The sequence below is a fragment of the Glycine soja genome, unplaced genomic scaffold, assembly GCF_004193775.1.
Source record: "Glycine soja cultivar W05 unplaced genomic scaffold, ASM419377v2 tig00016005_1_pilon, whole genome shotgun sequence".
Taxonomy (NCBI): Eukaryota; Viridiplantae; Streptophyta; class Magnoliopsida; order Fabales; family Fabaceae; genus Glycine; species Glycine soja.
In genome coordinates, this window is record NW_021143709.1 from 28,796 (window position 1) to 56,498 (window position 27,703).

General features: G+C 33.9%; 1 protein-coding gene across 1 annotated transcript; it reads right to left on the reverse strand.

Annotated features, from left to right (window-relative positions):
* Window positions 1-430: 430 nt before the first annotated feature.
* LOC114404270 (F-box/FBD/LRR-repeat protein At1g78750-like) lies at window positions 431-3,923 on the reverse strand. Its single transcript, XM_028367317.1, has 3 exons — window positions 2,854-3,923; window positions 2,532-2,701; window positions 431-662 (listed from the first exon to the last, which is right to left on the reverse strand). Exons 1-2 carry the CDS (start codon window positions 3,802-3,804, stop codon window positions 2,540-2,542), a joined length of 1,113 nt encoding a protein of 370 aa, XP_028223118.1. The 5' UTR covers window positions 3,805-3,923; the 3' UTR covers window positions 431-662; window positions 2,532-2,539.
* Between the last annotated feature and the right edge of the window lie 23,780 nt (window positions 3,924-27,703).

The following is a 27,703-nucleotide window of genomic DNA, read 5'->3' on the forward strand; positions in this document are numbered from 1 at the left end:
CTTACGTCTAAGCGGGCTCACGTGTGCATTGTGCAAAAATAGCAACATCTCTAACGGTTTCCTGAGATTCCTCAAGTTTTTCCTCCAATTGAAAATATAGGGTTACCAAACATCAAAGAGAAAAAGGAATTGAGGCCTCCATTTTGTACTTCTTCGTGCGATTCTGTTTTCTCTCTCCATAAATATTATCTCGCAAATCCCAATGGTGAAGGTTTGTGAAAACGAGTTAGGTTTTTTTGAGCATTCGGAGGTGCAGGCCCTAGAATCATAATGACTCTAGATCTTTTGAGTGATTCTTCACAAACTTGGGTTTATGTTCAATTGTCAAGGCTGAACGCTGAGGACTGTTTCAGGGCCTCAACTCTCAAATTAGTCAAGGATATGATTAGAAATAAAATAAAAATGAAAAGAAAACCGATAGTAGCGATGAATTCTCAAACTGTTATTTTCCTTAGTTAAGGGAACAGTTCCAAGCTTCCAGCTACTCATCATTACTACAATATTTTCTTGGTTTTAGGTCAAAACTACAATCTTATTAAAGACATTAAGAACCTACACAGTACTAGGCCATGTAATACAGGAAGCCAACAAACAGTCTCTCACCAAATTGAGCCACATAGGATCCTTTGAGGGCTTGGATCAACAATGTATGACCAAGGAACCTAAATAAGCAAGAGTTAAACTTAGTCAAAAACAATTTATAATAAGGAGTAAGCCTATACCAAGAAATGTTCAAGTTAATATTCGATAGGTCAAATTAAGAAAATGACATGCCATCACTAGTAAATCATTTTATGATTCAACTTGACTTAGCAGCCATAGAACTACACCAAGTATGCAAGGAAAAACTAGAAGCAAGAAAGTGGGGTGTTATTAAGGAAGTCCCTAGCAAATTTATGCCAAACACATGCTCAAGTTTCAACATAATTTGCAACATCTAATTAAGAGTGTTTTGCTTGTAGTGATTTCTATCTCTAAAGCTACAAAGAACAAGTGCGAGTGAATCAAAACACAAGTTTCAGACATATGTTCACTTAATCAGTTAATTGTAGTGTTGTCAATGCCTGCCACTAGTCTTCATATATTTTGGAGTGACAATTACTGGCTTTCTCATCTAAACAAAGATCTCCTTAGGCTTTATCTTATCCACTAAATGCATAAAAAGTAAAAGTTGCCAAGATTATTGCCTTGCACAGATTATACGTAACATATACAAAAAATATATGTGAAGTTTCTGGAAGATACATAACAGCATGCAAACAATATAGGAATAACAGGGGAGAACGAATTGAAAACAATAACACACGAGAAAGGCAGAAAGCTATCTGTTAGGAGCCAAAATAGGAATGGTAAAACTCAAGTAATGTTGATACTGAATTGGAACAATATCAGAGGTATAAACCTCTTTTACAATGTTGCAATCCAAGAAAATATAAAAAGAAAAATAGGGTAATGGCTTATAGCTGGAGACTAGCTCCTTACAAGATGAAAGATAGAAAACAAACAATAACAGAAATTAGAGAACCCCTTTCCTGAGGCAGAACTTCACTCAGCCTAGCCAATATTGATATTTGATACTAATTTTTTGATACCCCTTATTTGATTACCACAACTACACCCATTAGATAACCTTCTCTCTCCTCCCTCTCTCCCCTTGCCACCTGTCATTTTCTGTTATATTCTCTCTCCTTCAACCACATTAGCATGTTCCACTCCTCACTTCTTCCTCTATGGGTCTAATTTCTCTTCCCTGCCACTACCACACTCATTCATGATTGGCCTGTGACTATCCTATTATAGGTGTTACAAGCATTGAATTTTATGTTGCAAACTTACAATCTGAGAACTCAGAAAGACCGAACTTTAGCCAGCAATGCAGAGGTACTATACATGCTTAAGGCTTTTCAAAAATGCATTTTGAGCTCTTCCTATTTTGAAATTACCAAAATGCTTTTCAAAAAGATTGTATCTAGATCTACCATGAAACTAATTCTATGAAATTTCAGATGTGAAATTGAATGACAATATAACAGCTAAATCTTAGCCTTAAGTGAAAAGAAGGATTCGATCCAATTTCATGATTGAAAGTTTCACAGTCATAATGCAACATACAACACTAGCAAACAAAACCACTTCAGATTCCTCAGTCTAGTATGTGTCCTTTTTTCTTCGGTAGTTTTGTTCTTTAAGGATGATCCAGACTGTTGTAACACATACCATGCAAAAACTTCAAAGACAACATAAACTGATTGCCACTAAAAGATATTTGTTCTCATTTCAAAAGAACTCAAATAAAAACTAGTTTTCTGTTGCAGTCTCAATTCAGTTGTAAACAGAATATTTTACTCATCAGCATTCTCCAACAAAAAAATAATAAATTTTTTGTCTCAGACACATTGCTCCCCATAGTGTAGTTTCATAAAAAAAAAAAAAAAAACAATGATGACATGGATGGAAGAGAGTCTCACTGTATCATGGAAAAAACAGAAGCATAAAATAAGTAAAACTGAATAATATGGAAAAAACTCTACCTGAAGATTTAATCAATTCTACGTTGTGGAGAGTTTTGAAGTAGGTACTCCACTGCTCTCTTTAGTTGCTCAAAAGATATATCTGCAGATGGTTGGTTCGCCAAAATCAATGACTTCAATTGAACAAAGCAGGGAGGCTGAGTACTCACCGAAACAGGATTTGATATATCCTACACAATTAGAGTGAATAGGAGGCATATTATAATTGACATTCTTAATTGCAAGATTGAGTATCGGCTAAAAATTTGACACAAGAACACCCATCTTATGAGCATTATGAAAAAAATAAAAGATGTAAAGAGGAGAAAGCATAGTAACTAACCCGTAGTATTGTCAGAAGGGTACCCGAATAGAGCCTCAGTATCTTTACATTGGTGAGAACTTGCAGCCAGCTTATGATGAGTAAGTCTGTATTCGGAAAAAGTGTATAACCAAGGGTGTCAATGGTTACTTCTTCAAGGAAAGAAAGATTGCATGCGGAGGAGATTGTGTGATTATTATGACCCGTGACTGTGAGAGAACTAAGGTTTGGAGTAGAAAGCGCAATTTTGTAAGCTCCTCCTTCAAAGCTACCACTTATGGTCAAACTAGAGAGGCTAGAATTTGATATAGAGAGGAATTTTGCATCTTTATGCAACGAACAACCATCAAGTATCAAAGTATTCAGCACATTACAGGTAGAAAACGGCTCAGCATAGTCATTGTCCCTTGCAGTAAAAGAGACAGCCTCAAGTTGCAAGCTTTTTAATGCTGGCATGTTCAGAGATCCTGGAAGTGCTACAATCGAGGTGTCAAAAGAATTAAATGAAAGCTTCAGAAATGTCAAGGACTCACAGGAAAAGATGTAGGGGCGAAACTCGAAACTCTGTCTGAAGCTTAAATTTAGAGATACTGTAAACTGCTGAACATTGTGCAGCACAGCATATTTCATCAGCCTATTGAAGAGCTTGGGCTCTGCCATACCGCGACACGTGAATTCAAGATTGAGCAGGGAAACTGAACCATCTCGGCCAGACAGAACGCGAGACACAAATTTGTTGAATTTGACAACATTTTTAAAGAGGGTTGTATTGAATCCAAGATAAGTTAGACGCTTCCAAAGGTCCTTCCATCTTTTAGACAAGACACAAGTTTGTACAGCATATTTTGTGTCCATAAATTCCATTATGTGGAGCACAACACAGTCAGGCAACTCACTCAGCCTGTCCCTTTCCTCTTCTCTGTCACTTCTGCTTCGCTTCTGTTGTCTCTTATCTGTCGTCATCTTCAACATTCCCTCAGTTTAGTCTTTGTAAGTTCACACTAAAATTGAAAAAAAAAAAAATCAAACTTAGAGGGACCAAATTGAAATATTACAAACTTATATGAACTAAAAATGAACAAAACAAATTCCATGCACAAAAACTGAAAAAAAAAAATGTAAACTTATGGGAACTAAAAATAAATAAAAAAAACTTAGAGACACTAAAATTAAAAAAAAATGCGAACTTATGAGGACAAAACCACATTTAAACCTATTTTTCAACTGAATTACATTGTCTATTAATATTGACATCCTTTGTGTTTTTTTTGGGATCTTGTTACATCAATCTCGTTTAAATGAATTTGACATCACACTTTAACTTCAAAATCTTAATATTACAATAGTCCCCCCCCCCCCCCCTTTCAATTGTAATTCTCTTCCACATGGTAGTTTCCCCCTTGAGTGGAAGTCATTTTCAATTCAAGGGATCCCCATGTTCATGGATTCATTTTCGTCTTCTTCACTTGTTCAAGCCAATCACTAAGTCAAATCATCGACTCTAATATCAATTGTTGGGAAATCCGAGGGGGTATTAAGGATATTTACACTAAAGGGCCATGGTGCTATTTTCTGGAATTTTTTTGGGGGAAATGAATAATAGAATGTCAGAAACGTTTTAATCGATTTACTTTTTCAAGCTGCAGCCCTGACAAGCCAAAAATCGCATTAGAGTCGGTGACCAGAGGAGGTTTTTTGAGGTGTTGTCTGAAAGATTTTGAAAGCAGAGAGAAAAGAATAAACTAAATGGAGAAGAAAGAAAAAAACTGATCAAAACTAATAAAAAATGAGAACAAATAGGACAAACTTAGATATTTAGATGCTAGTTTAGGCAGCTTTTATAAGAAGTTGACATGTGTCCTTAGTGGAGCCATTTTAATCAAAGTAACTGATTGATTGACTGAATGAAGTAATTGACAATTAATGATAGGCGGCAAAGTTGGATCCATGTGTGAGCTAGACCTTTTTTACAAAATATTTTCTAGTTTATGAATAATACAAAACAAGGTTACAAATTGAGTTTGTTGTGTCACAATTAGAAAGGAAGTGGAATATATGAGATCCTACATAATTAGAGTGAATTGAGGAATGCAAAAATTGACATACAAACAAAAATATGTTATGGGCATTAAGAAAAAATATAAAGGCAATGACGGATATGGAAAATCCTCCCTTGAGATCCTTTATGTATATATAAGAATTAAAAAAAGGAAAATTAAAAATAAAAATAATAATAAAGAAACATATATAAGAAAATAGATTTTTGAGTTTATATATACTTAATTTTCTTTTAGTAATAGATTGTATATCTAGTTTTACCCATGAAATTAATAACAAATATTTTTGTTAAACTTATTATTCATCAAATAATTATTTATTAAATTTTAAATATTTAAATAAATATGTAAAAAATTGATCTCACATTATGGTTTGTGATTATGGGAAACAATTGTGAATTGTGATTTGTGATGATGAAAACTAAGAACTTGTCACAACGGTGTAGGGCTTTGCTCATCTGCAATGAGATTATGGTACTCGACCAAGAACCTATCGAAGGGGACACAATAGGCAATGGTGTCAGAAAATCATGGTAATGTTCGACAAGACATTTCAGTTAATTTTTAGTTTTTTTATTAATTAGTTGAAAAACTCATTTGATAGTTCGATAGATAAGTTTTTTTAATAGTTTCTCAATAACTTCTAACATTTTTTGAAACTTTACTTGAAGTATCTTTTTTAGAAAAATGCTAGCTTCTAGCTTCTAATTTCTATTTTTTTCATTTTTATCCTTAATATATTTATCAAATTTTTTGTTTATCCATTTTAAATAAATTATGAATTTATTTTTTTTCTAGTAATTTTACAATTTTCAGCTATTTTAACAACTAGTTTCGCAGAATATTTTTAAATTAATAAGGTATCTTTTTAGTTTTCAACTAGCTTTCGAGCTTTCAACTAATTTTGTCAAACATAGTCCATGAAAATAGTATGTTTGAATTAGAGTATCAAATTAAACCTAAAAAATAAACTAAAAGACCAAAATAGACATTAAATAAATTCTTAATGATAAATTACAATAATAGTTTATGAATGTATAAGGATTTTATTATCTCATTTTCAATCTAATTTTTCAATAACTTTCTCGAGCATTCTATTTTACAAGTAACAAAATTCTTTTCAAAAAGATGATATCTAATTCTACAGTGAAACTAAACCTAAGAAATTTTAGATGTGAAGTTGAACATGAAAAATGGCTAAATGTCATCTTTAACCAACCATCTAGAATAAAAAATTTACAATGACAATGCAATAGACAACACTAACAAAGTCAGTTTGGATTCTTCAGTTTATTACTTGATCTTTTCTTCAACTACTACAAAACATAGTTTTTACGATGGTGATTCGACCCTGGTTATATCAAAACCGTTGTCGTTTTGAAGGTGGTGACATTTTTGTAATTAGTGTGACTTTTTCAATGATGGTTTTTGAAAAATCGTCTTTGAAATTGGTAATCGATGGCAATTTTGGTACGACCCATCATTGAAATTGACAATTCAAATTCTTTGCAAAGTGAAGTATTTTTTTCTCATGCCTGGTTTTAACCTCTGAGTTCGTCTCACTCATACCTCACCTTCTTTGTTCCCTCTGTCTCTCTGACTTAGTCACACCCTAAAAAGTGTGACACCCTCTACCTCTCACATATATACTAGTAAAGGAATAAAAATTCAAATATTAATTAAAAGTATTTTTTTTTTTACATTTTTAAATACAAGTCTTTCAAAGGGATAAAAGGCTCACATTCACTTTCTTCTATATGATATTCAAACTTGTACAAATAAATAATAAAGTTATCTCGGTTCAAACAAGATCGTCTAAGACTTCATACAATTAATATAAAACCCTATATCCCAATGACACATCCTATCAGAGCGTTGTGTCTTGACGTCCTTCAGCACAAGGTTCCTTAAAGCAATTCACCTAGTCATCTGCTCCCCCGAACACAAGTTCAAGATCATCACAGGATCCAAACACAAACAACACACATCAATTTCACAGCAATTTCTCATTGGGACATCAACTGATTCATCAAACAAATATAATTCACCGTAATAATTATAAGGAAAAAATGAAAATTGCAAAAACACCCCAAAACTCATTTCAATTGATACTTTAAGGATCCATACACATGTTCTCACTAATCCTCAATTGTGAATAACTCATCCCTTACCTCTAAGCGGACTCACGTGTCTTCCGAAAGCGATCACAGCATCTCTAGCGGTTCCCTGAGATTCCTCCAATTTTTCCTCTGACTGCTCCGATAGAGTTCCCAAACGTCAGAGAGACGGAGAAGGGATTGAAACCTCCACTTGTACTGTCTTCATGCGATTCTGTTTCTCCCTCCACGAATATTATCTCGTACATCCCAACGGTGAAAGTGTGCGCAATTGCATTTCTTAATACATATCCAACTTTCATGAAAATCCAACGGTTGACAAAACCGGGATCGTATTTTTACTGAAACTGTTTTTGGTTTTTGTGGGAAAAGAGAAAGCTACGGTGCGAGAGGTATGTCTCTTAGCTCCGACATGTTTTTGGAATTCCCAACGGTGAGAATGCTCGTAATTGGGTTGTGAACGTGCTGATAAAAATTCACGACGATCCAACGGTGAATGATTCTGAGATCATCGTTTTTCTGAGACGGGTTAGGTAGACTGCGGGAAAAAGAAAGAGTTTTGAGAGGAGAAAAGAGAAAAACGAAAATGAAGCGAAGAGGAAGACACCTGACTTAACATAGCTATTTATACCTAGGGTACTCAGTCTATTATTTACTCTATATTTATTTATTTATTTATTTTTACGAAAAAATGGGATGTTACGAAAAGCGTCTATGTCGAAGTTGTCCAGTGTAGTTGTCGAAGCTCGTGTGTGTTATTGTCGTCATCATTGCATGCCCTCGCCCTCACAATAGCTTCACTCTCTCATCGTTTGTAAGGTTCATTTTCCCTCGCTCATTCCCCCTCGCGGTCTTCCTATCTTTGTTTGCTTATAATTTGTGTTAATGACATGTTTGTCTATGCGTGCTTGGTTGGAACATATGTAGAACACTGTTGAACTTTTCTATAGATGGTGATTTGGAATGTTGTACTTTGGTCCCTATATATGGTCGTTTTGGAATGGAATTAAGTTTTTAGAATGGTAGGTGTGACTTCATTATAGTGATGGATTTGTGGTTAGCTCATGGTGCTTCTAGAAGATTCAAGCTTTTAATTAAGCAAAGTCAAAATTGAAAACCTTAAAAATGAAATTTCCCAAATTTGAATGGAATCATGTGCCCTAACCCACATCGCACTTTTTGTCGTTTTATTCATCGTCCTTCTTCATCAGCAGCTAAGGCATCACATCCATCTATTAATATCGAAAGACCAAAAGAAATCAAGAGAAAAATTGGGGAAGCGAAAAAGAGAGAAAATGAAAGGTAGAGTGAGGGAGATGGAGTGTTTGGGTTAGGTCTAGTGGATTGTGATGTTGGATCGATTGTTTGGGTTCGAAGAAGGAATGGTTTGTGGTGGCCAGGTCAAATACTTGGCTTTGATCACCTTTCTACTTCTCATCTTACTTCTCCTTGTTCAGGAACTCCCGTTAAGCTTCTCAGAAAGGAAGATTCCAACAAGTAATTGTCTTTTTTTTCCTTTTATTACATTTATTATTCTTATTCAATAATTCATATCACACTTTCTTGATTATTATAGTGTTCCTTTGTTTGAGTTTAGCCACTAGCAATTAAGTTAAAGTTTATGTGATTGTGAGTGTGAGTATATAGTTATTGAATGGTGCCAACTCTTTGTGAGTTAGAAAGTTATAGAGACTTGTTCTTATGATATCCAGTGTTGATGCATGTCATTAGTATTTTTTTATTTTCCTTGTGTTCGTTGGTATTATTTTTAACAGAGATTGGTACAATTTGAGAAATCCAAGCATGTGAAGGCATTCTGATGTGGTGAATTTGATGGATGTATTGAAAGGGCGGAGTCCACCCAGGGTATGCTATTAAAGAAAAAAAGAGAAATATACACGTAGAGAAGATGTCATTCTTCATGCTCTTCAACTCGAGAGGCAAATGTTAAAGAAGCAAGAAAAAATAGGTGATGCTTCTGACTAGATCAATTGTAGATCATATAATATACTGTTAAGAAAGGCGTATTCATGTATCTAGACATTAAGAAATGACAATGAAAAAACAAAATCATATGCAACATCTGGGTAAAGAGGTTTGGGCCTAATATTTCCTTTTGAGATGTTTGTTCTCATTTTCTAATGATCCAGATGTTTATTAGAAACTAATAGTTGATGATAGTGCTCTAACTCTTGCAATTGATGGGTCTTTGCATAGGAAGTACAATTCAGGCTAATGGCCAACTTATTATTTAGATGTAAGAAAAAGTAGATGTTAGATAGAGCAAAAATTATTTAATGCGTGTATTTTATTTTATTTTTTTTTTGTTTTCTGGATTGGGGCAAGTTGGTGTAACACACCAATTAGAAGGAGACTCTTGTTAATGTTGCAATGTCGGCTTCCCAATTTGGACGGGAGTGTGCTTATTGCAACTCTTTGACTGATGAAGAGAGTTAATATGCTTTTATGGATGTTGTTGAATCTGATTCTCTTGAAATTGGTTCTACTAATGTTGATTCAGATTCCTCTAAAATGGAACTTGACATGGGTGATGAGATGACTACACTTTCAAGTTTAGTTTCTATCATGCATATCTTTTGTATAATTATAATCTAATGGTCACAACTTGAAATGCTAAAAAATAAAAGGCATTTGATTGTTGGTTCTAGTGGTCTATTTATTTTTCCCAATATTTATTTATTTGAGGTAATTTACTTCCCATACACTTCATTATATTTCTTGTGGTGAAAGTAGGATTAGTTTTCCTTGTTACATTATTGCATGGATGGTGAATAATATCTAAGATTTGATTTTTAACTAAGTCCAATGACATGTAATCCATGTACATGACATCACCTAGTGGGATAAGTCTATTGTTATGATTGTTGTTGTAGTATTGAAACAAATTCCTTGGGTCAAATTTTACTTCTTCTACATTCTTACATCTTTTCTTCTCATTTTCCTTAAAAATAACATTGGATGGTGATTGTAACCCAACAAATGCCTTATTAGATATGTACAATATGATGATTTTGTTGCCTACACTCGTCCCTATCTCTTACCGTGAAATCAACAATTGGTTTTGCAGCTTATATTTATTGGAAAGGTTTTAAAACTTCAGAACATGTTGAAGATTGACCAATGTACCGTGGAATATAATTATAAGATTTTTAAGAGCCTTTCTCCTTCATTTTGTACTGCTTTGTGCGATTCTGTTTTCTCTCTCCGTAAATATTTTCTCACAAATCTCAACGGTTAAGGTATGCGAAAATGAATCACGAACTACATATCAAACTTTCACAACAATCCAATGGTTAACGAGTTTGGGATCATAATTTTACTGAGAATGTTTTTGCTTTTCTATGAGAAAAGAAAAGGTTACAATGCGAAGGGTATATCTCTCAGCTCCGACATCTTTTCGTAATTCCCAATGGTGAAAATGTTTGGAAATCAGTTCCAAACCTGGTGCTCAAATTTCACGACAATCCAACGGTGAATGAGTCCAAGATCGTCATTTTCTGGGACATGTTTGGTTATATACGGGAAAAAGTGAAGGTTTTGGGAGGAGGAGAAGGAAAAACGAAATTGAGAAGAAGAGGTGGCATAGAGAGTATCATCAGTCTAAAAACTGACCTAAGATGCCTTAGATAGGGTACTCTCATAGCCTATTATTTACTCTATTTATTTATTTTTATTATTTTATAAAAGGAACTCTATTTTATTTCCTATCAAATTAATAAATCAAATATATTTTTTCTTCAAATCATTATTTTAATATAGTTATTTTTCTTTACTTATTTAATTATAAAAACCTCACCATTTTCTAAAACTTTATTTTATTTTTTTTACTAAAAAGCTTTTTTATTTTATTTACGAAAAATGAGATGTTACAATTGGGATGCATGGGCTTAAGAGGATTAGACAGCCTTGAAAGGATATTGAAAAAATAAAGGGTTTGCTCCATTTTATAAACATTGAGAAAAACTATGGATGTCATGGTGGATATAAGAGGAATTTATATCATGCATAAATGTTTATTGTAAACATTATAAGTAGTTAATAATTTATTGATAATTATTTGAGCAAAAATATATATTTAGTTGTTTATTACCGTGTGTCGGTTTTTCTGAAATTGGAGATTGGGTTTGATGTAAAACAAAAAAAAAGACATTCAAAAAATAATAACAGTTTCTCTAAAAATTGGTTTAGAAATTACAAAGTCTAAGACTGTTATTCTAAAAACCATCTTAGAATATGTAGTTTCCAAGATGATTTTTCTAAAAATTGTCTTAGAATCTTAATGTTTTAAACATTTTTTAAATTAACAATAAATAAAATAATTTAAGATGGTTTCTAATAAAACTGATATAGAAACCGACATTCTAAAATGATTTAAAAATTATTGTGGAAAGTATTTACTTTCCATGATGACAGCTTCAAAGACGATTTATATTTGTCGTGGAAAGTGCTACAAAATCATCTTTTATTTTTCCAACAATATTTGACATAAACTTTTTGTTTTAAATCGAATATTTCTCTCCTCATCCTCCTCCAATAACAAAAGAATAAAAGATCTGTGTCTTAATTTTAAGATTTTCCATTGGTAAAAGCCAAATAAGAAAAAATTCATAGCATACGTTAAAATAGAAAAATGCAGGATGTTCTGTAAAAGATCCGTGTTCTGTAAAATTCCTCATCAGATATGTCTGCAACCAATTCCTTTTTCACTTTCAATGACTCCAATCTAACAAAGTACGAAGGTTGAGGTTTTATTGAGCTGGGATTTGAGAGATCCTACACAATTAGAGTGAAGTGAAGACACATTTAAATTGATATTTTCAAATACAAGATTGAGTATTGGCAAAATTTTGACATAAGAATGTAGACATGCTACGAGCATAAAAAAAAAATAAAGATGCAAAAACATTCTAAAGTAACTTACATCTAGTATTATTTGAAGGGTATCCAAAGAGAATATCAATATCTTTACATTGGAAAGCACTTGCAGCCATTTTATGAGACACGAATTTGTCACCATATAGTTGAATCCGACGGAAGGTTTACTTCTTCAAGAAAAGAAAGATTGCATGTGGTGGAGAGTTGGTGACTAAGAAAACTATTGACAAAGGAAGAACTAAGAGTGCGTTTGGATAGAAAATTTTAACTGAGGAAAGTAATTTATCAGAGAATTTAAATTTTTGTAATATAAAATTCATTGTTTGGATTTTTTTATGAAGAATTTAAATTTTTGGAATTTTAAAACAGAATTTTAAACAACTAAAAATATGAAATTTCAATTTCCTTCTGAAATGTGAGAAATTGAAATTCTCTTCTTGATAGAAGAATCTTTCAAAACGTTCGCGTATTTCCTTTATAACCTCCGTCCACTCTTCCACTTGAAAGTTTCCAAAATCTCATTCTCGAATTCGCGACTCTTTCCTCACGTCGATGATCTTCTTCTTCAAGAAACACTGTTTGAACTCGTGGAGCATTGATTGGGTGTGGGCGTAGGGAAACACGTAGAACTGCACCTGCCAGTCAAGAGAGCAGTCATCGCTACGCATCATGCAGTGGAGGTGCTCACCAGCGCGGAGGGCCTAGGTCATGCCTTGTGTCATTGATTGAATGTTGTAGTTGGATGTGCTGGTGTACGCTGTCGTGTCCCGGTTCCCCTTCAACTTCCCCTTCCCTTTGGGAGCACACCAACCATATCTTCTCTTATTTTTACATTCATTTTCTTTCATCCTCACCGTTTTATATTTTTTTATCCAAACACAAAATTTTAAAAATAAAATAATTTCAATTAAAATATTTAAAATTCTTAAAATTTAAAATTTTTCGGAATTTTAAATTTCTTATCGGAACACACTCTAAGATCTAGAGTAGACAACACAAGTTTGAAATCTTGTTGTTGTTGTATTCTCAAATGGGAAAGGGTGTTATATATCCAAAGGGTATGATTAAATATGCGGAGGGCTTATGCATCATTATGCAAAGAAAAATCTTCAAGTACCAAAGTACTCAAGACGAGAAAGTATGAGAATGTCTCAGCACAGTCATTGTCACTTGTAGTAAAATTGACATATGCAAGATGCATGCTTTTTAACGCAGGCAAGTGCAGAGAATTTGTAGGTATTGTCACATGTTGGTTCCACCCACTACAAAGCTTATGAGATGTCAAAGATTGACAACCAAACATTAAAAGGAGTGACTCAAAATTGGGTCTAAGTCCTGCAGTCAAATTGCCCTAAAGGGGGCACTTTTATAAAGTTATTCTCGAAATAAGTCTGTTTTCAAACTAATTCCATAATGGTGTTATTTTCTACGTAAAGTGCATGCAAAAACCATGCAAACCACCAGCTCCATTGGCGCATTTGCTGTGGCTATGACACGTGGCGAATACGCCATTGCCACTAGCGGGTTCCATGGTGTCCCCAGCCCCATTGGCGATTTCGCCATGCAAGGGGGAGTAGCCAGTCAAACTGGTGAGTTCCAAGCACAGGGTGCAGGCTTCTCAGCCTTTTCAGGCTTTTTAGTTGGCAGGCTTTTTCAGTTGGCAAGGGCAAGGGTGCAGGCTAAAGGGAAGTAGCCATTGGCATTGGCGAGTTAGGCTAAATGGGAGTAGCCACTGGATTTGGCGATTTAGGGTCTTTAAATAGGTCCAACACGTCTTCAAAATTGCTTTAGTGTTTTGAAAACTTGCTTTTCAATGTTTTGAAAACTTGTTGAAACCCTCAAAATTTGCCTTCTTGAAGTTTAAATTTGTCAGCCTTCAAGGTTCGAAATTCCCAATCAAACAATTTTTTGGCATCAAATTTTTTTTTGAAGTAATTTTTTTAGGCCAGAATAAAGTTTGAATGTGGAGTTTTTATTATTATTTTAATTAAATTAGATTTATATTCGATATGCTTGTTCGTGTGTGTTAAAAATTTGTGAGGGTTGAAGTAAAAGTGTGTCTAAAATAAAAAAATTTGTGCCATCATGTTTATTTGAAGAAAATATTTTGAGTCTGGAAAAAATATTTTGAATATGAAGTTTTTAGTATTTTTTTAATTAGATTAGGTTGGTGTTGATGCTTTGTTAGTGTGTTAAAAATTGATGTACCTTGTACTTTCAACTGTGTTTAAAATTAAAAAAATTTGTTGCATCATATTTATTTGAAGTAAGTATTTTGAGTGTGGAATTTTTTTTAATATGAAGTTGTAGTATTTTTTTAATTAGATTAGGTTGATGTTCATGGTTTGTTGGTGTGTGTTAAAAATTTATGAGTGTTCAACTTGAATGGTGTTTAAAATAAAAAAATTTTGGCATTATATTTATTTGAAGTAAGTATGTTGAGTGCGGAAAAAAATTTCAATCTGAAGTGTGTAGTATTTTTTTAATTAGATTAGGTTGGTGTTGATGTTGTGTGCCTTTATAATAATAACTTCGTTGATGCTTAGCAATGTAATTAAAATGTCTAGTTTGAAAGTGTTCTTTGATGCTTTGTTCTCCCTTTTTAAATTTATACTTTTAAGTTTCTGGCATCATATTTATTTTAATGTATTTGTAGTAATTTTTTAATTACCTTTTTTTATTTTGAAGTTATTATTGTTAAGACTAATTATTTATAATACTAACTTTGTTTATGGTTTATTTTGCCTTTAAAATTACTACCTTGGAATTGTTTATGTTTTTTAAGTGTCTACCATCATATTTATTTGAAGTTAATAATTTTTCTATAGAATAAAGTTTTAATGTCAAGTTCCAGTAAAGGGACTTTTTGTGATTACATTTTATTATTTTTAATTTATTATGATTAATTATTTAAAATATTGTTTTTGTAGGTACATCATGAGTTCGGTTATAACAGTGTTGTATTTCAATGGAAGGGTATATGAAGAGAATGATGGTGTAATATTTGAAGGCAGTAAAAAAGCGATTCAAATTAAACGTGGAATTAGTTTCAATGCTTTGAAGAAGAAAAATTGGAGATAAGGTAAAGTTAGAAAATAATGAAATTATTTCTGCTATTAGTTGTAGATTTTTAGTGTCTGGAAAATATGTTGCGTTGCAAATTTGTGATGACGAAGATGTTGAAACCATGCTCGAAAGTTTTCAACAACAAGATCAAATGTCAGTTATGGAATTGTACATAGAAAAGGATGTGGTTGGTGGTTCTATGTTTCATTCTGCAAATTCTCTTACATCATGTGGAAATAATTTATCTAATAATGAGGTGCAACCGCCAAGAAATGTGAGTAGAGCAATTTACATGGTGATGAAGATGATGATGATGATTATCTTATGTCTAACTCATACGTTGAAGAGTCTTTAGATGAAGATGATAGTATTGACGGTATATCTGATACAGACGATGACGATGAAGTCACCGACATGATTCAACCAGTAAGAATTGTTCACCCAGCAGAAGGTATAATTTCCTGTAAAAAAAATAGGTGAATACATTTATCATTTGATGACAATTGTATTTAATGCTAAATAAGTATGATTTGAAATTTTTTTTTGAACTATTAGGTGTACAAGGAATTCAAAATCCATTTTGGAATGATGCTTTGCATTATAACAATATCAACTGGAGTCATCCTGATGAGGAGGACATTTGTGGTTTGGGGATGCCATCGAGTTTTAATGTTGGCCAAGAATTATATGTTGGCATGGATTTTGATAGTAAAGATGCGGTCAAAAATGTAGTCAAACAATATGTTATGAAGGTGCATCAAAGTTTCAAAGTTGTTGAAAGCAAATCGAACAAGTATGTCGTTTGTTGCTTGAATAAAAGCGTAAAGTGTCCTTTCCCTTTCTATATGAGGACAATTTTATCTAAAAAAACTTATTCATGGAAAGTCACACAATGGGGTGGACCACACACATGTCTCAATATGACCATGACACAAGATCACGAGAAGCTTGATTCAGATTTAATTGCCACTTGTGTAGTAGGTACGTATTTTATGTTCATATTATGCTACTTTTGCGTTAATTGTCATTTAAATTTTGTTATTTTATTGACAGGCATGATCAGAAAAGATCCATCAATAAAAGTTTCTTTGATTTAAGAGAGGATTAACGGTGAATTTTCCTACAAGGTGTCGTACAAAAAAGCTTGGTTTGCGAAACAAAAGCCATTGCAATTGAATATGGCGATTGGGAAGAGTCATATGCGAAAATTTCATCATGGCTAACACACATGCAAAATCATTCTCCTGGATCATATTTTCAAATACTACATGACAATTTTATTATTGGGAATACGGTTAGTCGCAAACACCGTCAGTTTCATAGAGTGTTTTGGACTTTTGGTCAATGTAAAGAGGCTTTCAAGTATTGTAAGCCAATCATACAAGTTGACGGCACACATTTGTACGACAAATACCGTGGGACCCTCTTAATGGGCACATCACAAGATGGAAATGGTGGTGTGCTTCCTCTAGCATTCGCCGTGGTCGAAGGTGAGACGTTAACAACGTGGTCATAGTTTTTGGCACACTTGCGTGAACATGTCACAGATAAAAATGGTATTTGTCTCATATTTGATCGTCACGTGAGTATAAAGTCTACTGTGGCTAACGAAGCACTTGGTTGGCAACCTCCCCACGGTTATCATGTTTACTGTGTCCGACACATAGCAAGCAATTTCAATCGCAAATTCAATAATGCCAAACAAAAAAAAATATTGAAGAAATTGGGTAAGATTTCATTTATGATGGTCATGTAAATTTAAGTTTCATATATAGAGTTGGTGACCAGAGGAGGTTTTTTGAGGTGTTGTCTAAAAGATTTTGGAAGAAGAGAGAAGATCATAAACTAAATGGAGAAGAAAGAAAAAAATTGATCAAAAATAATAAAAAATGAGAACAAAAGGGACAAACTTAGATATTTAGATGCTAGTTTAGGCAAATTTTATAAGAAGTTGACATGTGTCCTTAGTGGAGCCATTTTAATCAAAGTAACTGATTGATTGACTGAATGAAGTAATTGATAATTAATGATAGGTGTGTGAGCTAGACCTTTTTATAAAATATTTTCAAGTTTATGAATAATACAAAACAAGGTTACAAATTGAGTTTGTTGTGTCACAATTAGAAAAGAAGTGAAATATATGAGATCCTACATAATTAGAGTGAATTGAGGAATGCAAAAATTGACATACAAACAAAAATATGTTATGGGCATTAAGAAAAAATATAAAGGCAATGAAGGATATGGGAAATCCTCCCTTGAGATCCTTTATGTATTTATAAGAATTTTAAAAAAAGAAAAAAGAAAAATAAAAATAATAATAAAGAAACATATATAAGAAAATAGATTTTTGAGTTTATATATACTTTATTTTATTTTAGTAATAGATCGTATATCTAGTTTTACACATGAAATTAATAACAAATATTTTTGTTAAACTTATTATTCATTAAAAAATTATTTATTAAATTTTAAATATTTAAATAAATATGTAAAAGAATTGATCTCACGTTATGGTTTGTGATTACGAGAAACAATTGTGAATTGTGATTTGTGATGATGAAGACTAAGAACTTGTCACAACAGTGTTGGGCTTTGCTCGTCTGCAATGAGATTATGGTACTCAACCAAGAACCTGTCGAAGGGGACACAACAGGCAATAATGTCAGAAAATCATGGTAATGTTCGACAAGACATTTCAGTTAGTTTTTTAGTTTTTTTATTAATTAGTTGAAAAACTCATTTGATTGTTCGATAGATAAGTTTTTTTAATAGTTTCTCAATAACTTCTAACATTTTTTGAAACTTTACTTGAAGTATTTTTTTTTAAATGCTAGCTTCTAATTTCTATTTTTTTTTTCATTTTTATCCTTAATATATTTATCAAATTTTCTGTTTATCCATTTTAAATAAATTATGAATTTATTTTTTCTAGTAATTTTACAATTTTCAGCTATTTTAACAACTAGTTTCACATAATATTTTTAAATTAATAAGGTGAATTTTTAGTTTCCAACTAGCATTCTAGCTTTCAGCTAGTTTTGCCGAACATAGTCCATGAAAATAGTATGTTTGAATTAGAGTATCAAATTAAACCTAAAAAATAAACTAAAAGACCAAAATAGACATTAAATAAATTCTTAATGATAAATTACAATAATAGTTTATGAATGTATAAGGATTTTATCATTATAATTTTTCAATAACTTTCTCGAGCATTCTATTTTACAAGTAACAAAATTCTTTTCAAAAAGATGATATCTAATTATACAGTGAAACTAAACCTAAGAAATTTTAGATGTGAAGTTGAACATGAAAAATGGCTAAATATCATCTTTAACCGATCTTCTAGAATAAAAAATTTACAATGACAATGCAATAGACAACACTAACAAAGTCAGTTTGGATTCTTCAGTTTATTACTTGATCTTTTCTTCCACTACTACAAAACATAGTTTTTACGATGGTGATTCGACTATGGTTTTATCAAAACCGTTGTCGTTTTGAAGGTAGTGACATTTTTGTAATTAGTGTGACTTTTTCAATGATGGTTTTTGAAAAATCGTCTTTGAAATTGGTAATCGATGACAGTTTTGGTACGACCCATCATTATGAGTTTGAGGTTATATGGTTGTTTTGGAATGTTGTATTTTGGTCCCTATATATGGTTGTTTTGGAATGGAATTAAGTTTTTAGAATGGTAGGTGTGACTTCGTTATGGTGATGGATTTGAGGTTAGCTCATGGTGCTTCTAGAAGATTCAAGCTTTTAATTAAGCAAAGTCAAAATTGAAAACCCTAAAAATGAAATTTCCCAAATCTGAATGGAATAATGTGCCCTAACCCACATCGCACTTATCGTTGAGCTTCTCAGAAAGGAAGATTCCAACAAGTAATTGTCTTTTTTTTCCTTTTATTACATTTATTATTCTTATTCAATAATTCATATCACACTTTCTTGATTATTATAGTGTTCCTTTGTTTTAGTTTAGCCACTAGCAATTAAGTTAAAGTTTATGTGATTGTGAATGTGAGTATATACTTATTGAATGGTGCCAACTCTATGTGAGTTAGAAAGTTATAGAGACTTGTTCTTATGATATCCAGTGTTGATGCATGTCATTAGTATTTTTTTATTTTCCTCATGTGCGTTGGTATTATTTTTAACAGAGATTGGTACAATTTGAGAAATCCAAGCGCATGAAGGCATTCTGATGTGGTGAATTTGATGGATATATTGAAAGGGCGGAGTCCACCCAGGGTATGCTGTTAAAGAAAAAAGAGAAATATACACGTAGAGAAGATGCCATTCTTCATGCTCTTCAACTCGAGAGGTAAATGTTAAAGAAGCAAGAAAAAATAGGTGATGCTTCTGACTAGATCAATTGTAGATCATATAATATACTGTTAAGAAAGGCATATTCATGTATCTAGACATTAAGAAATGACAATGAAAAGAAAAAATCATACGCAACATCAGGGTAAAGAGGTTTGGCCCTAATATTTCCTTTTGAGATGTTTATTCTCATTTTCTGATGATCTAAATGTTTATTAGAAGCTAATAGTTGATGATAGTGCTCTAACTCTATCAAGTGATGGGTCTTTGCATAGGAAGTACAATTCAGGCTAATGGCCAACTTATTATTTAGATGGAAGAAAAAGTAGATGTCAGATAGAGCAAAAAATATTTAATGCGAGTTTTTTTTTTTGTTTTCTGGATTGGGGCAAGTTGGTGTAACACACCAAGTAAAGAAAAGAAAATTTGTTTATTTACCATAAGAGTCTAGTGATTCTCTGGATTAGAAGAGACTCTTGTTAATGTTGCAATGTCGGCTTCCCAATTTGGAGGGGAGTGTGCTTATTGCAACTTTTTGGCTGTTGAAGAGAGTGAATATGCTTTTATGGATGTTGTTGAATCTAATTCTCTTGAAATTGGTTCTACTAATGTTGATTCAGATTCCTCTGAAATGGAACTTGACATGGGTGATGAGATGACTACACTTTCAATTTTAGTTTCTATCATGCATATCTTTTGTATAATTATAATCTAATGGTCACAACTTGAAAATGCTAAAAAATAAAAGGCATTTGACTGTTGGTTCCAGTGGTCTATTTATTTTTCCCAATATTTATTTATTTGAGGGAATTTACTTCCCATACACTTCATTATATTTCTTATGGTGAAAGTAGGATTAGTTTTCCTTGTTACATTATTGCATGGATGGTGAATAATATCTAAGATTTGATTTTTAACTAAGTCCAATGACATGTAATCCATGTACATGACATCACCTAGTGGGATAAGTCTATTGTTGTGATTGTTGTTGTTGTTATTGTTATGGAAGTGATGAAGAACAAGCAAGAACAACAGCAGAAAATGCAGTAGACCAGAAATGTCATACACACCGAATTGTGCAGCAAAGGTGAAAGAGAGAAGCATGAGAAAGAACACACATAGGATTACGTGGTTCACCTTGAGAAAGGCTACATCCACGGGAGGGAAAAACAGAAAGCTTTTATTATAGTTGCAGTATACAAGTGGAAGCTTATTCTATCTTTGAAATACAGGACATCCTTGCCTTATATAGGCAGAGGACAAAACAAAAAAAAATAACAGAATAAACTTCCTTATGGATTTAGGTCACAGCCCAACAATTCACCACCTTGAACTAACATCCATATAGGACACAAACTGCTCCCTCCAAACACTCATGATCTTATCCCCAGCAGTCAACATTGAGCAAGCTTAAGCAGTGATCAAACTTGCTCTTTAGAACTGGCTTTGTGAACATATCAGTAGGATTGTGCAGAGTGCTGATCTTATGAACTTTGATTCTTCTTTCTGACCGAATGAAGTGATATCTAACATCTATATGCTTGGTTCTATCATGATGAACCTGATCCTTGGCCAAGCATATAGCACTAAGGCTGTCATAGTAGATGTTACCATATTCTTGATTAATTCCAAGATCATTTATCAGACCTCTCAGCCAAATTCCTTCTTTTGCAGCTTCAGTAAGAGCCATATATTCAGCCTCGGTAGTTGAGAGGGCAACAGAAGGTTGAAGTGTTGCCTTCCAACTCACCAAGCAGCCACCAAGGGTGTAAGCATACCCTGTTAATGACCTTCTCTTGACAAGATTAGCAGCAAAACATGCACCAGAATAGCCAGTAAGGCAGCAATCTGAGTGAGATCCATAGATCAAACCTACATCTGCAGTCCCTTTTTGATATCTGAGAAATTCTCTTTACAACTTTCCAATGTTCCTTCTGAGGTTGGTTTAAGAACCTACTAACCATGCTAACAGCATAAGAAAGGTCAGGTCTGGTGCAAACCATGGCATACATGAGACTGCCAACAACACATGATTATGGAACCTTTGACATGTAGTCCTGATCAGCTTGAGCTTGAACCTTTATCACAGTAGACAACTTCTCTTTTTCTGAAAGGGGAGTGCTGATAGGTTTAGAATCAGCCATTCCAAACCTCACAAGTATCTTCTGAATGTAATCCTTTTGAGACAAAAATAGCCTTTTCTGAGTTCTGTCCCTATAGATTTCCATTCCTAAGATTTTCTTCACATCCCCTAGATCTTTCATATCAAATTCACCATTCAGGAGAATCTTCAGATTTTGTATATCACACATGTTTTTTGCTGCAATAAGCATGTCATCTACATAGAGTAGAAGATAAATCATTGATTCATCCTCCACCTTGTTGTGATAAACACAGCAGTTGGCTGGTGATAAAGCTGTCAAACCTCATGTACCATTGCCTTGGAGATTGTTTCAACCTATACAAGGACCTCTGTAGTTGACAAACATACCTTTCTTTTCCTTGAACTTCAAAACCTTCAAGTTGTTTCATTAGAATATTTTCTTCCAATCTTCCATGGAGAAAAGCAGTCTTGACATCAAGTTGTTCAAGTTCCAGATCTTGGTTTGCCACTATAGCAAGCAGAACCCTGATGGATGTATGTCTGACCACAGGAGAAAAAATTTCATTGAAATCTATTCCTTCTTTCTGGCTAAATCCCTTGGCAACTAACCTAGCCTTGCATCTTATCCCTTCCTTTTCTGAAAGACCAGGTTTTCTCTTGAATATCCACTTGCAACCTACCACATGTCTTCCTTTAGGTAGTTCAACAAGTTTCCAGGTCTGATTCTTATATAAAGATTCCATTTCCTCTTTCATAGCTAACAACCAATTTTCAGCTTCAGGATGATTGATAGCTTCTTGGTAAGTGGCTGGTTCATTTGAATCTATTTCTTCAGCTGCATGTAATGCATAGGCAGCCATGTCTTCAAAACCATATCTTTCAGGAGGTTTAGTGACCCTTTTTGGTCTCTGATTGATTTCAGAATTAAGCTGTGGAGGACCAGGTTCAGCGGCCAAATGAGACTCATTTGCACTGAAATCTTCTAATTTCTCACCTTCTTGAAAAACCATAGGAGATGTTTCGGAATGACCCCCCTTTTCTGAGTCTTTGGCTGTAGATTCTACATCCTTTTCTTGAGGAGAGTGGCAGCTCTGTGTTCCAGCAATTGGAACCTCAAGCTTGGGATGAAACAGATGTGATTCATCAAAAATTACATCTCTGCTGAGTAGAACTTTCTTTTCGGATGGAGACCAGATCCTATAGCCTTTCACCCCATCACCATAACTCATGAACAAACCCTTTCTTGATCTAGGTACCAGCTTTCCTTCATTGACATGATAATAAGCATTGCAGCCAAATACTCTTAGGTTTAAGTAGTTTGTTGTTTTGCCATTCCAGATTTCAATAGGAGTTTTAAGTCCTATAGCAGTAGAGGGTGTTCTATTGATCAGAAAATAGGTTGTATTGATAGCTTCTCCCCAAAAACTTCTGTTGAGACCAGCATTAGACAATAGACATCTTGTTCTTTCTAGGAGTGTTCTATTCATTCTTTCAGCAACTCCATTTTGCTAAGAAGTGTTCCTAACAGTAAGTTGTCTAGCAATCCCTTCATCTCTGTAGAATTTGTTAAATTCTGTTGAGCAAAACTCCAAGCCATTATCAGTTCTGAGTCTTTTAACTTTCCTTTCAGTTTGTTTTTCAATGCCTTTCATTCTTTGAAGCATTTGAAAGCTTGACTCTTTTGACTCATGTTGTAGATCCATGTCAACCTTGAGTAGTCATCAATTATGGACAGAAAATACCTTCCACCACCTAGAGAAGGTACTCTTGCAGGCCCCCATCAATCAACATTAATGTAATCAAGAGTTCCTTTGGTGGTGTGAATTGCTTTAGGAAATTTAATCCTATGTTGTTTGCCGAAAACACAGTGCTCACAGAATTTCAGTTCATCCAGTTTCTGATTTCCCAATAGCTGCTATTTTTGAAGTATCATCATACCTTTTTCACTCATATGACCTAGCCTCATGTGCCACAATTGAGTTAAGTCAGGTATGCTCTTATTGGATCTTGATGCAACAGCTACTAGACCATCATCAATACATGTTGTACCTTGAAGTATATAGAGATTACCCCTCTTTATACCCTTCATCACCATTGTAGAGCCTTTCTAAATTTTCATGACCCCATTTTCAGTGTTGCATTTGAACCCCTTTCATCCATAATACCTATGAAGATTAGATTCTTCTTCAGCTCTAGAACATGCCTAACTTTAGTGAGTGTTCGGATAATTCCATCATGCATCTTGATTTTTATTGTGCCAATTCCAATTGTCTTGCATGAGACATCATTTCCCATGAAGACATTTCCACCCGATTTCTCTTCATAGGTGTCAAACCAGGTTTTGTTAGGACACATATGAAAGGAACAGCCAGAGTCTAATATCCACTGATTTTCAGAATGTTGGTGATGATCAACAACTAAGAGAACAAGCTCATTTTCAGATGTGGAACCTTCCTTGGCAACAGCAGCAGATGGTTTGCCCTTTTTCTTGGGACAATCTTTCTTCCAATGACCTGGCTCCTTGCAGTAGTTACAAATATCGTTTGGATTGACATGAGTCTTCTTCTTTCCTTTAAACACCTTTTTCTTGATGTTCTTGTTAGAGTTAGAGGCAACAAGACCAGATCCATTTGATTCTTCAGAATTTCCAGGTGCTTTAGATCGAAGTTCTCTTGAGTATAAGCTGGATTTCTCCTCCTCCATGGTGACACATTCCTTACCAACACTAAGAGAATTGACAAAGCTTTCATATGATGGTGGTAGAGAGGCTAACAGAATCATGGCAGCATCTTCATCCTCTATCTTAACATCTATATCTCTTAATTCCTTCAAAATAGAATTCAATTCATCAAGATGATCTTTAAGAGATGTACCTTCTTTCATGTTTAAACCAAATAGATGCCTCTTCAAGAAGAGCTCGTTGCAGATTGACTTAGTCATATACAGTTTTTCCAACTTGAGCCATAAGCCACTTGCAGTTTCTTCATTTGCAACTTCATATAAAACTTCATCAGACAAGGAAAGCATGATTAGTGAGTGAACCTTTTGTTCTTGTTCTGCAAGTTCTTCAGTCTTTGAAATAGAGGCCTTTTCTTTTTGATTCAGAAGCCACTTCTTTCTTCACAGATGCAGAAGCAATAACAGCCCAAAAACGTTGTTCCTTCAACAAAGCACGCATCTTGATGCGCCACAGATTGAAGTTGTTCTTTCCATTGAATTTCTCAATCCTGATTGTGTTTGACATGATTTCTTGAATGTTCTTGATCACAAAGAAGCAGCGAAAGAACCAGAAACAAGACTCCCACAGCTTGATCTTCGTATTCAGACGAGAATATTGAATTCCCTTGATCGCAACTAGAGCTCTTGATACCAGTTTGTTATGGAAGTGATGAAGAACAAGCAAGAACAACAGCAGAAAATGCAGTAGACCACAAATGTCATACACACCGAATTGTGCAGCAAAGGTGAAAGAGAGAAGAATGAGAAAGAACACACACAGGATTACGTGGTTCACCTTGAGAAAGGCTACATCCACGGGAGGGAAAAACAGAAAGCTTTTATTATAGTTGCAGTATACAAGTGGAAGCTTATTCTATCTTTGAAATACAGGACATCCTTGCCTTATATAGGCAGAGGACAAAACAAAAAAAAATAACAGAATAAACTTCCTTATGGATTTAGGTCACAGCCCAACAGTTATTGTATTGAAACAAATTCCTTGTGTCAAATTTTAATGCTTCTTCTACATTCTTGCATCTTTTCTTCTCATTTTCCTTAAAAATAACTTTGGATGGTGATTGTAAACCAACAAATGCCTTATTAGATATGTACAATATGATGATTTTGTTGCCTACACTCGTCCCTATCTCTTACGATGAAATCAACAATTGGTTTTTTTGCTTATATTTATTATAAAGGTTTTAAAACTTCAAAACATTTTGAAGATTGACCAATTTACCGTGGAATATAATTATAAGATTTTTAAGATCCTTTCTCTTCGGGGAACTACTATTTACAACATATATGTATAAGTGCTCAACACCTGAAGAAAAAAAAAAGTCATGATAGGCCAAATTTACTGTATGAACATTGAGTAACCTACTTTGTTGCAACCTAGGACATTAAATTGAGATCATAATGAATTGTCACTAGCATGTTTCTCTTAATTTTGACTGGATGATAGTGCATGTATGTCAAAACCCTTAGTGTATAATTTTCCTTAATGTGTGAGGTATGTTGTCAAGTGAGAATTCTTTTGAGAGTTGAAAACTATATATCTAGGGCATACAATCATACATGGATAGTTGAAATTACAAGTTAGTTAGTGATCATATGATCACTTACAAAAGTAATGCATTTTTCTCTGGGTGTGGAGGGGGGGTGCGTGTGTCAAGGTGTTGATTAGTATGACACCTTCTACACCTCACATATATGTACTAATAATAAAATTAAGAAATCAAAATTAATTAAAAGCTTTTTTTAAAATACATTTAAATACAATCCTTTCAAAATGATAAAAGTCTCACATTCACTATTCTAACATCATAATAAAACTTGTCCAAATAAATAATAAATCATCTCGACTCAAAACAAGGTCGTCCAAGACTTCATGCAACTAATATAGAACCTATATCCCAATGTCACATCCTATCAGAGCATTGTGTTCTCACGTCTTCTAGCATGAGGTTCTTCATAGTCATCCACCTAATCATCTGCTCCCACAAGCACAAAGTTTGAGATCATCACAGGATCCAAACACAAATAGCACACAGGGAGTGAGTTATCACATTCCTAACTAATAGAGAGAAAACAAGACAACATGTAGGTATAGATATCATATAAACAAAATAAAACTTACTTAAACATAGCTCACATCATTTTATCACTTTGCCATCCAACATCACATCACAACACAACACGTCTCATTCATTCATGTACTCAAGGATCAAAACACAATATTACCAAGTCAATCAATATCGATCAATACACAAGCATTATGCAACATAAACACTAAGACTCAATCATATATGTAATGTGGTACCATGTCAGTGAAAAACCTCGTCGGGCCCCTACGAGTACATGACAAGAAAAACCACACACTAGCAAGACAGGTCACTCTCACTAGGTAAAATCATAGGGAGACTAGTCAAGTCACTCTGTTTTGCGAGAATGTTCCAACCATATGGGATCAATATAGACTTAAAGGAGCACTCAAACCAGGTGTATTTACCCCTAAGGCCTACACTCCGAAGAGTCTGTGAGGGCCTCTTCCTCCTGATTCAGGTCCAACCCAGAAAACATTTTAGCACACAGACTCTATCTATGAACTGTACAAAAAACACGACTCCTCAATTATTCTCAAAATAGTTTTATCTTGTTGCGCTTGTGATTAAACTCGTCAGGTCCCCATAGTGGTTCCCATCACAATACTCATCATGCATTAACTCATCGCCTTTAAATTGTCTTGGCATTAATTCGTCACCCTTAATGGGTCTTATAGTCATGCGATTGTACAATTCATAGTTCATAACTCAATGCACACAACATCTCAATCACATACATACTCAATTTATCACATATCTTGGATCGAGTGGCCTCAGAATAATTAAGAAGGAGGGTTGAATTAATTATTCCTAAACCTTTACTAATTAAAATTTTACTCTTCTAAGGCTTTTACTTATGTTGTTAAGAAAATACGGAGTAGAAGAGAAACTTAACCAAAAGTAAAAGCGGAAATTAAAATGCACAGCGGAAAGTAAAAGATAAGGGAAGAAGGAAACAAACACACAAGAGTTTTTATACTGGTTCAGCAACAACCCGTGCCTACATCCAGTCCTCAAGCGACCTGCGGTCCTTGAGATTTCTTTCAATCATGTAAAAATCCTTTGACAAGCAAAGATCCACAAGGAATGTACCCTCCCTTGTTCTCTTTGAACCTAGTGGATGTACCCTCCACTAGAACTGATCCACAAGAGATGTACCCTCTCTTGTTCTCAGTCAAACCCAAGTAGATGTACCCTCTACTTGTACCACAAAGGATGTACCCTCCAATGTGTTAAGACAAAGATCTCAGGCTGTTAAACCTTTGATACTTTGTGAATGGGGATACAAAATAATTCTCAGGCGGTTAGTCCTTTGAACACTTTTGTATAAGGGAATGGGAAGAATCAAAAGAATTCTCAGACTGTGTCGTTTTGAATTCTTTGACAAGGGAGAAGGGAGACATAAAAGAATTCAGGCGGTTAGTCCTTTGTTCTTGTGGAAAAGGGAGAAGAGAGACACAAAAAGAATTCAGG

Bases quoted from the DNA above. Each gene is read 5' to 3' on its own strand.
- LOC114404270 (XM_028367317.1), bottom strand. From the start codon at position 3,804: ATGTTGAAGATGACGACAGATAAGAGACAACAGAAGCGAAGCAGAAGT. The intron at 2,702-2,853 runs GTTAGTTACTAT...CTAATTGTGTAG, and splicing joins CCCTTCTGACAATACTACGG to GATATATCAAATCCTGTTTC.